General features: G+C 60.4%; 2 protein-coding genes across 2 annotated transcripts; one reads left to right on the top strand and one right to left on the bottom strand.

The window, feature by feature from the left end:
- The first annotated feature begins 1497 nt into the window (after positions 1-1497).
- On the top strand, positions 1498-6290 carry NCCRP1 (NCCRP1, F-box associated domain containing). Its single transcript, XM_081273834.1, has 7 exons — positions 1498-1664; positions 2385-3591; positions 3980-4042; positions 4120-4171; positions 4704-4799; positions 5786-5924; positions 6031-6290. The coding sequence occupies exons 2-7, from the start codon at positions 3282-3284 to the stop codon at positions 6169-6171; spliced, it is 801 nt and encodes a 266-aa protein (XP_081129960.1). The 5' UTR covers positions 1498-1664; positions 2385-3281; the 3' UTR covers positions 6172-6290.
- Positions 6291-7789: 1499 nt separating this feature from the next.
- On the bottom strand, positions 7790-8320 carry SYCN (syncollin; the record flags this gene model as incomplete). Its single annotated transcript, XM_081274710.1, has 1 exon — positions 7790-8320. The coding sequence occupies one exon, from the start codon at positions 8318-8320 to the stop codon at positions 7790-7792; it is 531 nt and encodes a 176-aa protein (XP_081130836.1).
- Positions 8321-12634: the final 4314 nt, after the last annotated feature.

The following is a 12634-nucleotide window of genomic DNA, read 5'->3' as shown; positions in this document are numbered from 1 at the left end:
GGTAGGCGTTGTTACGTCCAGGCAGCCGGGGCTTCTGCACAATGCTCCATGTTGTGTTGTTGTGTGTGTGTTGCTGGGAGTCAAACCCAGGGCCTCTGCCAGCCCAGCACACCAGCATTACCTGGGAATTAATTTAAAATGTAAATTCTCGATGGGTGCCGTGGCGCATGCCTGTAATCCCAGTGAATCAGGAGGCTGAGGCAGGAGGAGGATTGCAAGTTCGAGGCCAACCTCAGCAACTTAGTGAGGCCCTGTCTTGATATAAAAAATAAAAAGGGCTCGGGATGGGGCTCACTGATAAAGCACCCCAGGGTCAATTCCCCGCCCCCAGAGTTAAAAAAAAAAAAAGGCAAAGTGTCAGGACCACAGAATCAGGGGAACGGGGTAGAGGCCAGCAGCCCACAAGTTCTCTGAGGGCTCTGAAGGGCACCCAAATTTGAGAACCACTGAGCTAAGCTCTCCTGCCTGCCCGAGCCTTGTCCCTCTCCCCTGATCGTCCCCGACTGCAGTGGGTGGACAGTGGGACCCATGAGTGCTGCTTAATCTGGGGAAAAGGTTAGTTGAGCTGGAGACCTCGAGGTGAGCTCGTCCTGGGCCATCTGGTCGACCCACAGCACACTGCCCACTGAGTGTCCTGAGAGGAGGGAGGCCCAGGGGCCACACAGGCAGGGGCTGCAGTGACGGGGCTGTCAGCAGAGGGCGCAGCAGCCACCAGACACTGGGAGAGGCAGGGAAGGCCTCCCCCGTGCCTCTGGAGAGAGCCACCAAATGCCACACCTGGAAGGGGCTTAAGGACAGGGAGCCACCAGGGAGGAGGATCATTCTGGTGTCAGGGACAACATGGGGGTTGGCCCTAACCTAGCCCCTCCCCAGGGACACTGGCCCAGCCCAGAGCACAGACCCTGGGGCCCAACTGCCAGGGTCCAGGCCCAGCCCTGCCATTCCCTGGCAGGTACTTCACCCACCCCCCGTGCCTCAGTTTCCACATATTTGGGGGGGGCACTGGGGTCGAACTCAGGGGCACTCGGCCACTGAGCCACACCCCAGCCCTATTTTGTACTTTATTTAGAGACGGGGTCCCACTGAGTTGCTCAGCGTCTCACTGTGGCTGAGGCTGGCCTCCAACTTGCAGTCTTCCTGCCTCAGCCTCCCCAGCCGCTGGGATCCCAGGTGGGCACGGGCTCCCGGCCTGATCCGCAGAGTGAAGTGTCTCTCAGAGGCTCCAGGCCCTTCCAGATGCCCAGCGTGGGGCTTGGGAACTAGCCTTTTTCTTTTCTTTCTTTCTTTTTCTATGGACACACACCTTTATCTTATTTATCTTTGTGTGGTGCTGAGGCTCGAACCCAGGGCCTCGCACGTGCTAGGCGAGCACTCTACCCCTGAACCCAGGAGTTGGCCTTTTGCAGAAGCTTCCCGGGTGATCTGACTCGCCCTAAGATCCGGAAACCCCTGAGGGTGGGGATGTGGGGGGCACGGGGTGGGACAGCACTCCAGGAGGAAGGACGTCAGGAGCAAAACCCCAGGATGGAGCAGGCGCCATGGCGCACACCTATCCCAAGTCCCAGGTTCCATCCATGGAGAGAACGGATCACGGAAATCCAGGGCCTGAATCCAAAGAGCTGGAGTCTCCTCCTGAAGGCACTGGGGAGCCATGGAGGGTTCAGGTGAGAGAGCGGCTGGCTGGGCGTGGCTGTCGTGTGGTGGGTGGGTCACAAGTGGGTGAGGAGCCCAGAGGGCCAAGACATGGGCAGCATGGTGGGGTCAGCGCCTCCTGGACTCCTCAGGCCCCTCCCTCATGGTGTCCCTGCTCCAGGCCACTCCCTGCCCTGGATTCTGGCTCCACTTGGCAGAGGTCCTCCTGCCCCTGACAGGTCTGAGGCAGTGGGTGGGCAGCCCGGGCGAGGGTGCGCGCTGAGTGCCTGTGGTGGCCGGGAGTGTCCCTGGTTACGGGTGTGTCATGGGTTCTGCTGGGGACTTCCGGGTGCACCCTGGGTCACGCCTACCATCCGTATCCCCTGATGTGCCCCCCTCCAGGGCCTGGCCACTTCCCGGGTCTCCCAGGCAGGTCACTTCACCCATCTGGCCTCAGTTCCACTATCACCAGCTGCTGCTTCTGCAAGCTGTAGTGAGGCTGAATGAGTTCAAGACAGATATTAATGTGCCCATCGTCCCCTGTCTGCTTCTGGGTGAACCAGTGTTTGTTCCAGGGGTGGATTTGGCTCTGTGTCCTGTGCAGCGCTTCTGAGTCTCCAGGGTGTGCCCAACTCACCAGGTCCAGCTGTGCAATCTTGGGGAGTTACTTGACCTCTCTGTGCCCCAGTTTCCTTGTCTGCACCCCGGGCATACCAACAGTGTGTGTGGAGGCCGGGTTGCTCCACCTACAGGACCAGGAAGAACGCCTGGCACGCAGGCAGCCCTCAATTACCCGAGCATCATCACTGGGGTGTCACAGCCTGTGACAGTTTGAGCACATGTCCCTGTGTCTCAAGGGAATGTGGAGCAGGAAGTGCGGTGGGAACAGGTGAGGACCAGTCCGGGAGGGTGGCCCCTATTTTCTCATCTGCAGAGTGAGGAACAGCAGCACCTCCCCCGGGCTGCGCTGGGGTGCCGGGCGCCCCCTCCCCACCTTTGATGGGAGATGAAATGAACCGGAAACCCCTAGAGCAGCACCTGCAAGCAGAGGCACTGTGGGGACAGCTAGTGACCGTCCCCACAGGGGGGCCACTCTGCTCCTGGCTTTTCTGAACCAGCGTGGGACGTGGCCCTGGGCACCTGGCCCTACAGGTTCCTCCACACCCGCCGGGTCCCCAGCGCCCATCCCCCTGCGCCCCATCCCCCTGCGCCCATCCCCGACTCCAGCAGCCCCGCCCTGTCCCCCTCTGCGACTCCCCAGGTCCCCACCTTGGCCTCTGCGCCTTCCTGGGCCTCACTTTACTGCCCGAGACCGAGAACAGCGGGCAGAGGGCGAGGGCGCAGGGGAGGGACCGAGGCTGGCGACCTCCGCGGAGGGACAGGGCGGGGAGGGGGTCGGGGTCAAGGAGCCCCTCACCTGCCGGGTCCCTTAACGAGGTGGCTCGGCCCAGGTGTCACACCCTCTCCGGGGCCAGCGGGTCCTCAGGTGGCCCCGGGAATGGGGCGGGGCGTGGGGGGGGCGGGAACCCCGGGAGGAGGGAGGTGGCCCCGGGCGCAGCGCCGTCCCCCACCGCCCCCGGCTGCGGCGCCCCGCCCCCCCAGGTAACCCCGAGCCCCGTGGAGCCGCGACAGTCGCGCACACCCGGGCGATGGAGGCGCAGCGGGACCGCGACGCGCTCGGCGGCGGGACGGGGGCTGACGCGCCAGAGAGCCCCCAGGAGCCGCCGCCGTCCCCGCCGTCCCCGCCGTCCCCGCCGTCCCCGCCGTCGCCAGCCACCCCCGAGAGCCCGCAGCTCCCGCAGCCCGAGCCGCCCGCGGAGGCCCACGCGCGGCAGCTGCTGCTGGACGAGTGGAGGCCCCTGGGCGGGCGCCTGCAGCTGCCCCCGCGCCTCACCTGGAAGCTGCTGCTCGTGCGGCGGCCGCTCTACCGCAACCTGCTGCGCTCGCCCAACCCCGAAGGTGCGGACGCTGCACCGGCGCCACCCGGACCGTCTGGATCTTCCTCTTGGCGACTCAGTTTCCCTGTCTGTTGTTCCCACCCCCCTCCACCTTCTTCATCCTTCTCGTTTCCTCTCTTGTCCTGTGTCTGTCCCTGCGTCCCTCTGTCCTGCCCCGCATCTCCACGTCCTAGCGTCTCTGCCTCCACCTGCGTCTCCCTGGGCGTCCCAGCCTCTGCCTGTCTCTGTCTCTGGGTGCCTCTCTCCCCCCTGTTTCACCGCATCCCCCTCCGGATACCGACCTCTCCCGGAGTCTGAGTCACTGCTCCCTGCCCTTCCAGTGCCACCCCAGGGCAGGGAGGTGACGGTGCGGAAGGACTGGCCTGAGGCTCCCCCTTTGTGCATTTCAGGGATCAACATTTACCAGCCAGCACCCCCTACCGGCCCTACCCGGCAGCCCCTGGAGGCTCTAGGTAGGTGCTCCCAGCCGCCGCTAGGGGAGGGTGGACCCCCAGAGGAACCGGCTGACCCTTGCCTCTTCCACTGCCAGGCAATTTCCGGGGATGGCACATTAGAACAGAGACGCTCCAGCAGGACCTCAGGTGAGCCGCAGGCTCTGGGGCCTGCCCCAGATTCCCTGCTGCAGCCGTCTTCGCTGGGCAGCCTGCAGAAACTGACTTGGCCTCTCTGGGCCTCCTTTCCTGCTGTCAACAGGGTTGGTCATGAGAGAGGATGGGGGCCAAGCCGGCAGCACCCAGTAGGTGCTCAGCCCATTCCACCGTTACTGTTACTGTTCTCAGCCTCTTTCCCCAGGATGGGAAGAGACACCTGAGGCCACACCTGTCCTCCATTATCTGCATCCCTACTCTGTGCAGAGGATGAGAGGGTGGGACTTGGTGGCTTGGAGTCGCACAGGCCTGGGTTGGGTCCTGGCTCTGCCACTTCTTTGCTGCTTGACTTTGATCTTAAGCCTCAGTTTTCCCATCTGCACAAAGGGTTCAGATTGCATCGACTCCAGGGGGCGGTGGGAGCCAGACGGTCAGGCGCAGCGCGGGTGGGTCTCCTCCTCCCAGGGCCTGGGAGGCCGGGGTCACAGCGGGTGCCAGACCCCACCTCCTCTGCCCCCCTTTACAGCTGGACGGTGAAGCAGCAGTGCGTGAGCCTCCTGGCCGAGGGCCTGTGGGAGGAGCTGCTGGACGACGAGCAGCCGGACATCACCGTCATGGACTGGTGAGCGCCCGCGCATGCGCTTGGCGGCCCAGGGACTCCCCAGAGCCCAGACTCCCCTGCTCCCTGACACTGAGCTCCTCACTGACCCCCGCCCCATGCTGCAGGCCCTGCCGTGCCCAGCTCTCTGGCCCATTCTCTGTCTCTCAGGTTTCAGTCTTTCCAGGCCCCTAAATCTTTGGGCTTTGCTGAGGCTGTTCCTTTTTGTATGAATGCTTGTCCCCTCTGTTATTGTTTTTCCTTTCTTTTTGGTCCTGGGAATTGAACCCAGGGGCAGTCTACCCCTGAACTGCATCCCCAGCCCTTTATTTTCTTATTTTGAGCAGGATCTCACTAAGTTGCTAAGGCTGGCCTCTAACTTGTGATCCTCCTGCCTCGGCCTCCATAGTTGCTAGGTTACAAGCATGTGCCACTGTGCCCGGCTTCTCTGTTATTCTTGGGATGGATTCATATATATGAGAACACACACACACACACACACACACACACAGACTTTTTTTAGTTGTAGATGGACACAATTCCTTTATTTTGTTTATTTAGGTGTTTTTTTTTTTTTTTTTTTTTTTTTTTTTTTTTTTTTTTACTGTGGTGCTGGGGATGGCCTCCGGCCTCATGTGCCAGGCGAGGGCTCTACCTCTGAGCCCTGGCCCAGGATGGCCTCCCTTGACCGCAGGAGTCAGTAGCACGAGGCTGGGGAGGAAGCCTTCCCTGACCACCCCCTGCTGGGTCACATGGGTTTGCCCCAGGGCTCTGGGTCCCCGTCCCATCCCGACCCCTCTGCCTGCGCCCCCCTTCCATCCCAACCAGATGTCACTGTCCCCCTGGACTGTGAGTCCCCTGAGGACAGGGCGTGGGGCTATCTTGGTCCCTTGGCTGCCAGGGCCATCCAGGCTGGGCCTGCAGACTGGGTGGGGAGCGGGTATTGATTGCGGGAGGGGACGCGGTTGTTGGGACGTGGTGGCAGCCCAAGGCCCGACCCCTGCCTGCAGGTACGAGGACAGCCGACTGGACCAGTGCGTCTACGAGCTGCACGTGTGGCTGCTGGCCGCGGACCGTCGCACGGTCATCGCGCAGCACCACGTGGCCCCCCGGAGCTCTGGGCGTGGCCCCGCTGGCCACTGGGTACAGGTGAGGCGCCTGGCCCCGCCCCGCGCGACAGCCGCTGCTTTCCCACGACCTCGCGGGCGGAGGGGAGCAGGGGGGGGTCTAACCAGGACTCCCTCCCACCGCCCAGGTGTCCCACGTGTTCCGCCAGTACGGCCCCGGGGTGCGCTTCGTCCACTTCCTGCACAAGACCAAGAACCGCATGGAGCCCGGTGGGCTTCGCCGGACAAGGGTGACCGACTCCTCCGTGTCTGTGCAGCTCAGGGAGTGACAGGCTGACCTTGGGCCTCCCAGAGCCTCCCCTGACCCCAGAGCACCCCCTGACCTTTGACCCCGACCTTGGCTTCTCCCCTGAAACCTTCACACATCCCTGAATGTCTGGCACTCTGAGCTCCAGAGGCAGGGCCACTCCTTGCAAAGTCAGTGCTTGTCAGATAGTAGGTGCTCAATAAACTTCCCTGAGTGAATGAATGGCCACCTGTGCCCTGGGATGCTGGGCGCTGCCCTGGTCTCCCCTTCCTAGATCTTCCCTCCGTTCATTTCTCGTTTGCAAACCCTCCAACACTTGGCCCTCCACCATCTTCATGAGCCCTGGACTTTTTGCGCGGACCCTGACCTCTGTGATTTCTTCCCCCTCCTCCCCAGTACAGACCACTCGACATCCCTCCCACCATTTCTCCTGTGTCTCTTAACCCCTAGACTCTTCCCAAGTCCCCTCCGGCCCCAGCTCGTGCCAGTCATCATGCCCCAAGGCTGTCCCCATGCTCCTCCCCCCACCATCCCTGTGTCTCTGCTCTAGTCCCCCAAGGTCTCCAAACCCAGATGTCCCCAAGGGCACTTGTCCCTAGGGTGGGGACACAGAAACATCCAGATATGAGCTAAAATATCTTCCATGTGTGGGGGAAGGGGATTAGAAGTTCTCAACCCCACCCCAAGGTCAAGCTCTAGCAGACTACTCCACCTGCCTGTGTTGGGGGTGGCCAGGGCCCTAGAAGGCCCCTGGTGTCCCAGGCCTGAGTCCTGAGGGTCCCAGCTACCTGAGGGCCAGAACGGCTCAGGGCAGGATTTGTACCAAATCACTAACCACCAGCCAGCTCCTCCCACGGCTCCTCCCCCCGTGTCTCTGCGTCCCACCCCAACTCCACTTCAGAGCTGGTGGCTGGGCCACCCTCCCGGGCATTTGCATGGCCAACCTCCGTGGACGTGGGTCCCAAGCACACTAGATGGCAAACGGACAACTTGTCAAGGGCTGTATTGCAGAGAGGGTGGCGGGTGGTGGGCTGAAGGCGCCCTCCTCCAGGGTCTTGAAGCCAGGGCTGGGCGGGGGCTGCAGTGAGTCCCTCCGGGATCAGTAGCACCTGCAACGTAATCCGAAATGGTCACCGGGCTGTCAGGGCTCGGGTCCAGGGCATGGTGGGGAGCTGGGGTGGGGGTCCAGGGCTCCGAGTTGGGGAGCGGGGCTGCTGGCCTGGGAGTGTGTGGTCGGGGCTCCTGGGGCTCTTGGGGAGCGTGGCTGGGCTGCTTTGGGGGTGACACAGTAGGTGCCAGCGTCTGGGGGCCTGGGTATTTGAGTGTAGGGTGGGCTCAGGGGCCTCCAGGGCTGGGCTGGGGACTGCGGGACTGATTTGAGGGTTGGGGCTGATCTAGGGGGTGCAGGTGGGTGGGGAGCCCCAGGGCGGCTGGGAGGGGTGTCCTGGAACGGTCCTGGGGTCTCCAGGGCTGGTGGGTTAAAGCCTGAGAGTCCCAGAGTTGGGTGGGGGAGCTTTAGATGTGACAGTCTGCAGCAGGAGGCTGCTGTGGGCCTGGGGCTCCTCCCCTCAGGCAATCCTCCCTGGGGAGCACATGGGGGGAGCAAGTGGATCATTCCAGAAGGGGGGCGGGGTCTGAGTTTAGGGAGCTGAGGGATCCAAGGGGCAGGGGCTGCCTGGCCCAGGCTGGGGTGAGGTGCCGGGGGACCTTGGACTTGGGGACACCCAGGACTGGTGTCTCTGGGTGGCAGCTGGGGCGGCCCCGGGGCGCGGGCACCTGCAGTACAGCGCGGAGATGGCGTTGGACCAGTCCCCGAAGATCCCGAGGCGCAGCTCCTCCAGGCGCGGGTAGGAGCCCGAGGAGAACTTGCGCGTCTTGCCGGCCTTGCCCGCGCGGGACCACACGGTGAGCTCGCAGCGCGGCGCCACCACCAGCGAGGACGCCGTGTTGGCCCAGCCCGAGGGCAGGAAGGGCAGGTCGGCGCCCGGCTCCACCGAGAGCTCGGCGCCCCGGCAGCAGTTGTCGTAGTAGGGGTCGCTCTTGTCGTAGAGCTTGGCGCAGGTGCGAGTCCCATCCTCGCGCTTGAGGTCGGCCGGCACCGGGCAGGTGCCCTGGACACCCGGCACAGCCACCAGGGCCAGGGCCAGCAGCAGCAGGCGCAGGAGGGACATGGTGACACGGCAGGGCTGGCCCCCTCGCGGTTTTATGCACCTGAGCCGTGGGAAGGGAGAAGGTGCAAGATAAGGACTTGGGAGGCAAGGAGGGGGCACCTTCCCCCACGTGGGGACCTTCCCGGCCCAGGCCATGGACACAGGTGGAGAGAGAGCAAGCTTGCAGAAAGCCTGGCACCTAGCGTTTGACAAGGCAAGGCCACCATGGTCAGTAGGCAGGACTTGAGGTCATTTGCAATACACAGGGTGGCTTGGGGTCCCTGCATGGGAAAGGCAGGGTTCTCAGGCACTGACAAGGCAGCCAAGGGTGGTGGCCCTGGCCTGTCATCCCAGGGCACCTGCGCGGGCAGCCTAGAAAGGGAGAGAGGCTGGGAGCTTCTCCAGAGAGGACCGGGTCAGCGGCGCAGAGGGGCTGACCGGGGACGGGGCCATGGCTCTGTGAGTGAGCACGAGTCCAAGCCTCAATCTTCTCATCTGTCAAGTGGGTATTGCTTCTTCCTATACCGTGTGTGTGTGTGTGTGTGTGTGTGTGTGTGTAAGATTACGGGGGCCGTGAATTCAGAGAAAAGCCCAGGGAGCCAGACGGCCTGCTCACGTCCCAGCAACTCCACAACCCTGTGCACAGCACCGCCCCCAAGGCCTCATGGGCACACGGATCCTGTCTTCTCCAGAGTGCTGGTGCAGGATCAATGAGGTAATCCAGGTTTACAGGAGGCCCAGCTGTTGCCGAGTACCACAGAGCATTGGCCATCGTCATCACTATTAAAACCCCTAGCGGGGAGGCTGGCACAGATAAGAGCCATGAAATCTAGTCTCCAGACGTCAGCCGTCACCACAGCACAACACAACAACACTTTGCTGCCTTCCAAGGCCACTGGGTGAGCCCTGCCTTGGGGGTGGGTAGCACAGTGGTTAGGGATTCTGACTCTGCCACCTGCTTGCTGAGTGGCCGTGGGCAGGTGAACTTACCTCTCTGAGCATCGATTTACTCCTCCCTTCAATGGATAAGAGAAAGTAAGGTCTCTATATAAAGTGATCTGTACCCATATGAAACCTTATGAGCACGCCATGTGATTATTACTATGATATTGAACAACAACAAGGAGTGGATGTAATATATGAAGTGAGGGGTGGGTCCCGGCAGGTGCCCAATCAACAGGAGCTTCGTGACTGTCCTCACAGTGATCCGACCCCCGCCCTCCCCTGGCCGGCTCCGGGTCCTTCTCCCCGCTTTCCTCCCGTGACCCCGTGAAATCTAATCTCCAGCTGCTCACTTCCCAGAGAGCCTCCTTGACGGTAGGACCACAGAGCCCCGCCTCCTGACACTGCAACGAGACACGTAAGTGTGGCACGGTCACCCACAGTCCCACCCGTGAGGGTCCCAGGAGCCTGAGACACAAAGGGCAGGGAGACCCTGAAAGGGAAGCAGATCCAGGGCCAGCATCACGCAGAACCACTGAGACCAGGGCATGTCACCAGTCCAGCACCTGCACTCACAGGGGTAGGGGACAGGGCAGCTCCTTCACACTGTCCCCAGGGTGACACCACTGTCACCAGTGCCTCCAACACCACTGGTGGTCACGGATTCTCACTGGTGAATTCCTCTTCCTCCCTCTCTCTCTCTCTCTCTCTCTCTCTCTCTCTCTCTCTCCCCTGGGGATGAACCCAGGCTCTGCGCTCTAGGCTCATGGCTCTCAGGGAGCCTCACCCCAGCCCCTTACTGGTGACTTTGGAAGGTCTGCACACTTGAGTGCCAACGCATGCTTGATCCGCAGGCCTGGGGACACGCTCACCGACACCCTCACTGGAATGCGCACACAGTGGAGTCCCACCAACAGGCCCCCAGCCCCGGCCCCCAGCCCTGCACCCGCAAAGTCTCCGTGCACACCTGAGCCTCACATGTGCGTGCAGCGTCTCCACCCAGGAGTGATCCCCCGTTTATCAGCACAGACTGCACAGGGCTAGGAAACATCGGCCTCTCTTCACTACACAATTTTTTTTTAAATTTACACCGAAGAACGTCCTGCCCTTGGGGAACCCATAAGCCCTTGAGAGAGTGGGATGGTAAGTCAATAATTGGGCACCACGTGAATACAGTGCTAGCAGAGGACTCCGGGGCGAGCGGTGGGGAGAGAGACAGGCTTGAGTTTTTAATCTCCACTGCTGTTTTGGTTTGTATAGGAAACAGAATAAGGGCCCTCTCTTCAGATCCCACCACCTTGACTGCACATTTTTCAGCAGACAATAAAAAGGTCACAGCCACAGACTGCCACTGCCACTGGGAGGAAAGAGGAGGCGTCTGCCTCCCTCAGGATGGCACCTAGGCGCGAACGGCAGGCGGGTGGCACATGGTTCAGTTGACGTGCGACAGGTGTTGGTCAGATCGGCCCTGAGGTTCATGTTGGGCCATCAGAGCTCATTACCATTGTGTCATGATATGTCACTGAACAGGATTATTTTTATGTACAGTCACTCGTCACTGAACAATGGGGACACATTCTGGTGCAAACGTGGAGTACGTACACAAACTAAAGCGACACATGAGGTCACTAGGTGATACCATCTCAGGGACCAAATCCTATATGTGGCCCCTTGTTGATGGAAATGTCATCATTTGCAAGCATGGCCGTAATTCCTAAGGGATGATATGACCTCAGAGAGCCATAATGGTTGGGAGGCAGTGGTTCTCAAAGTGTGGTCCCTGGACCAGCAGCAGCAGTAGCTGCTGCTAGAACACCAAACCTCACTCAGTCCCACCAAAGCAGGGACTCTAGGGCAGGACCTAGCCACCACCCCCAGGTGATTTTTGATGCAAAAGAACTTGGGTTTGGTCCAGGGCTTCAGACATCACTGGTTGTATATTAAATTTAGAATTTTCTGTATTGATAACCCCCATTTGTTCAGCTCCTTTAAAAGTATATTTTATAGCCAGGCGCCTGTACCCTGCTGCTAGGGAGGCTGAGGCAGGAGAAACGCCAGTTCAAAGTCAGCCTCAGCAAAAATGAGATGCTAAGCAACTCAGTGAGACCCTGTCTCTAAATAAAATACAAAATAGAGCTGGGGATGTGGCTCAGTGGTCAAGTGCCCTGAGTACAAAAAAAAAAAAAAAAAAGAAAAGGATATTTTATATAATTTTCCTGGTTGCAAAACCTTAGCGATTAGAAAAAAGAACATTTATTTCTTGGGGTGGGGGTCTCAGGTGGATCTTCATAAGGCAGTGCCTGGAACCCAAATGCTTAAGATGAACTTGAACTTCTCCGACACAGACAAGAAGATCGGTCACCATCTAACGTCAGGACACGGTTGACATCCATTTTCTCAGACACACCTGCGTGTGTGCCTTTTCTCAAGGTTCCCTGGGTCCCACAGCCACCTTTGGGTCTGGGCCAGAGCTATGCATACGTGACCCAAATTGCCCGTAGCCGGGAGGGGGTCCCGCCCAGGGCCGGTTCTGACGCGCGGTCTGTGTCTCCTGCACAATCCAGGTGACGCCGCCCTTCGTCCGGGGACACTCTTTTAAGTCTCCCCGAGACAGATCAAGCAAGAACACGGCCTCGACTTGGAACCTGCGGCGGGAACAGAGGTGAGCAAGTCCCGGGAAGGAAGGAAAGTGACGAGGGAGAAACTCGGACCAAGTCCAGAAGGAGCCGGGCGAGGAGGCTCAACCCTCCGGGCGGGCGCAGCTTCGGCCTTTGCGGGCCAGGGAGGCGGAGCCTCCACGCCGAGCGGGGAGAGGGGGCGGGGCCTCTACGCCAAGCGCGAGAGGGGGCGGGGCCTCGCTGGAAGCAGGACCGGGAAACCGGGATCCCAGAGCGAGCGCGAGGTGGCGCCAACGCGCAGAGGCTGAGCGAGTTGGTTCTGGATCCCTGGACCCGGGTTCAAATCCCGGCTCTGCTGCCTACGCGCTGTGTGACCTGGGGCGAGTAATCAACTTTTCTATGCTCCAGTTTTCCTCATGTGCGAAGTGAACGTGATTCACTCAAAAACTAGTTGCACCCGCTTGGAATTTTGAGATCTGCAGGGAAGTTGTCACTTGCTTTATTTTGGTAGTTGGTGCACCCCCCTTTTTATTTATTTTTATTTTTTTTTTTTTAAAGAGAGAGTGAGAGAGGAGAGAGAGTGAGAGAAAGAGAGAGATAATTTTTAATATTTATTTTTTAGTTCTCGGCGGACACAACATCTTTGTTGGTATGTGGTGCTGAGGATCGAACCCGGGCCGCACGCATGCCAGGCGAGCGCACTACCGCTTGAGCCACATCCCCAGCCCCCCTAGTGGATCTTGAGTATTACATATTTGGGGTTTTCTCCTTTAAT

The sequence above is a fragment of the Spermophilus citellus genome, assembly GCF_964194105.1.
Source record: "Spermophilus citellus genome assembly, chromosome: 18".
Classification (NCBI taxonomy): Eukaryota; Metazoa; Chordata; class Mammalia; order Rodentia; family Sciuridae; genus Spermophilus; species Spermophilus citellus.
Note: the sequence above shows the minus strand (reverse complement) of the source record. Positions and strands in the feature narration are given on the sequence as shown.

What these genes read in the sequence shown, in the direction of transcription:
- NCCRP1 (XM_081273834.1), top strand. Translation starts at nt 3,282, where the DNA reads ATGGAGGCGCAGCGGGACCGCGACGCGCTCGGCGGCGGGACGGGGGCT. An exon ending in ACGCTCCAGCAGGACCTCAG is followed by an intron (nt 4,172 to 4,703) that starts GTGAGCCGCAGG and finishes CCCCCTTTACAG; the next exon opens with CTGGACGGTGAAGCAGCAGT. An exon ending in CCGCTGGCCACTGGGTACAG is followed by an intron (nt 5,925 to 6,030) that starts GTGAGGCGCCTG and finishes CCCACCGCCCAG; the next exon opens with GTGTCCCACGTGTTCCGCCA.